Source organism: Mesitornis unicolor, unplaced genomic scaffold (assembly GCF_000695765.1).
Source record: "Mesitornis unicolor isolate BGI_N332 unplaced genomic scaffold, ASM69576v1 scaffold39133, whole genome shotgun sequence".
NCBI lineage: Eukaryota > Metazoa > Chordata > Aves > Mesitornithiformes > Mesitornithidae > Mesitornis > Mesitornis unicolor.
Genome location: NW_010177373.1, coordinates 3999 through 6161, shown reverse-complemented (window position 1 = coordinate 6161; position 2163 = coordinate 3999). Strand labels below are relative to the sequence as shown.

The following is a 2163-nucleotide window of genomic DNA, read 5'->3' as shown; positions in this document are numbered from 1 at the left end:
GGAGGGGCTGCTGCCTGGGTTAATTTTGGTCTGGTTTGGGGAGGAGGAGCAGGGGTTTTGGGTGCTGCTGGGGCCCAGGTTGGCTGTGGTTACCTACAGAATGTAGTGTACCCTTGGATAACTTGGGTTTTCCTTGGGCAGCCCAGGCTGGAGGTGTCTCTCAGAAGAGCAGGGGCGATGCAGGAGCTGGTGGCTGGCGTGGAGCAGCTCAGGTTTGACTTGGAAGCTGACGTGGAGCAGCAGCGAGGAGCTCAGCCCCTGCCCTTCCCGGGTATGGACGTTAAGTTGGGGACAGGAGCCTGTGGCATCCTTGGAGGGTGACGGGGCACAGGAGGTGTTGGGGTTCCCCCCTTTGCTGGGGCTCTTGGCTCTTGCTGCACCCCCAGTGGTACCTTGGTGCCTCTGGTCCTGGGCTCTGGGCACGGTTTTGGTGGGGTTTGAGATGTTTTTTGCTGATGGCACAGTGGTTGTGCAAGTTTTGGCCTGAAATGGTGATGCTGCTCAGAGTCCATCACCTCCCAGCCCTTTGGATGAGGGCTCCTACCCCTTCTGCACCGGGGAGGGCTTGGACACCCCCAGGACAGCCAGACCTTGGCAGCGCCTGGGGGATTGAGCCCCATGCGCTCGGTGGGTGCTGCAAACCTCCACAACCAGGAGAGCTCCTGTGCGGAGGATGCTGGGGTAGGGGGTTTTGGGATGGGGCTCACAGGGGACGTCCCGGGTGCTGGGGGGTCTGTGACGGTGGGGGCTGACAGCGGGTGCGTGCCATGGCCAGGCGTGCGGTGCCCGCTCCGGCTCCGGCACGGCGGCGGGGACAAGGCAGTGGTGTGCAAGCATTGGCTGCGTGGGCTCTGCAAGAGGGGCGACACCTGCAACTTTCTGCACGAGTACGACACCACCAAGCTGCCCGAGTGCTATTTCTACTCCAAATTCGGTAGGTGTGGGAGCGGGCTGGGGATCCCTGCCAGCATCTCCCACCCCAGCACCCATCTCCCTCTGGCCTGGAGCAAGCGCTTGATGCCACCTCCTGTCTGTGGGAAGCAGTGCTGCTGGCACCCACCCAGTGCCACCATTCCCCTGGGTGCTCCTGGGGCTCCTCGGTTGCCCCCAGGCCCATCCTTGAGCCCTTTTGGCTGCGTTTGGGTTGGGCGAGTGTTGTCTCACCCCTTGCTCCCGCAGGTGAGTGCAGCAACAAGAACTGTCCCTTCCTGCACGCCGATGCCACCGCCAGCACCGTGGGGTGTCCTTGGTACGACCGTGGCTTCTGCAGGCAGGGTGAGCTGCTGGGATGGGTGCTGGGGTGAGCAGGGGCTGCCCATGTTCCCCACCAAAAATGAGGGGGGGTCCAGATCCCATTGCTGGGCATCGTCCTCCCAACACTGAGGTGACTGAGCCAGAATGGGGTGAACTACAGTGGAGACAGCCTGGGAGTGGTGAGGATTTGGGCTTGGGGCAGCAAAGACCTCATAGAGTTAAGGGGGAATGGGGCTGCTGGGGAAAGTTGGGCTCCCAAAATCCCTACGGGGCAGGGGGTGATGTAAATGGGAACCTCTCCTCTGCGTGACAGGGCCCCTGTGCAAGTACAAGCACACGCGGAGGGTGATGTGTGCCAACTACCTCGTCGGCTTCTGCCCAGAGGGACCCAAGTGCAAGTTCACACAGTACGTACTGGGTGGGCTGAGGGGGTGACCGTGGCCCTTGCAGTGTCTGGGTGAAGGACAAGGGCGCTTTGGGTCCCTGTCTGAGCTAACGGGCCCCCTCTCGTCTCCATGTCCAACCTGAGGTGGTGACAGGGTTTGCAGCGGGTGGGCAGGGGGCAGCCCCAGTCCTGGTGGGGGTATCTGGACCCCAGGACAGCCATGGAGGGGGTCTGGGGGGACCACTGGCTGTGTCCCAGGGGTAACAGCCTGTCCTCTGTGTCCCTCTGCAGCCTCAAGGCCGGGCTGATGGCGAGCAGCACAGATCCATCCAAGGTGATGCAGGGAAGGTCCTGTGCCATATTTTTCTCGGTGTCTTTGCCCATTGGGGTGACATGAGCTGTCCCTGCCCCGTGGCTCTTGTGGGACAGCAGCTGCCAACTGTCCCTCCTGTCCCATGTCCCCCCACCCAGGGAGCTGCCTGTCCTTGGGGGCTGGCACGGCTGGGATTGGCTCCCGGGGCGGA

General features: G+C 62.6%; 1 protein-coding gene across 1 annotated transcript in view; it reads left to right on the top strand.

The window, feature by feature from the left end:
- Positions 1-177: 177 nt before the first annotated feature.
- The window catches only part of LOC104538750 (cleavage and polyadenylation specificity factor subunit 4-like), a 2519-nt gene continuing 533 nt past the window's right edge, over positions 178-2163 (top strand). The window contains 5 exon segments of the mRNA XM_010182063.1: positions 178-334; positions 776-934; positions 1180-1275; positions 1568-1661; positions 1931-1973. Coding sequence (XP_010180365.1) covers positions 178-334; positions 776-934; positions 1180-1275; positions 1568-1661; positions 1931-1973 — 549 coding nt within the window.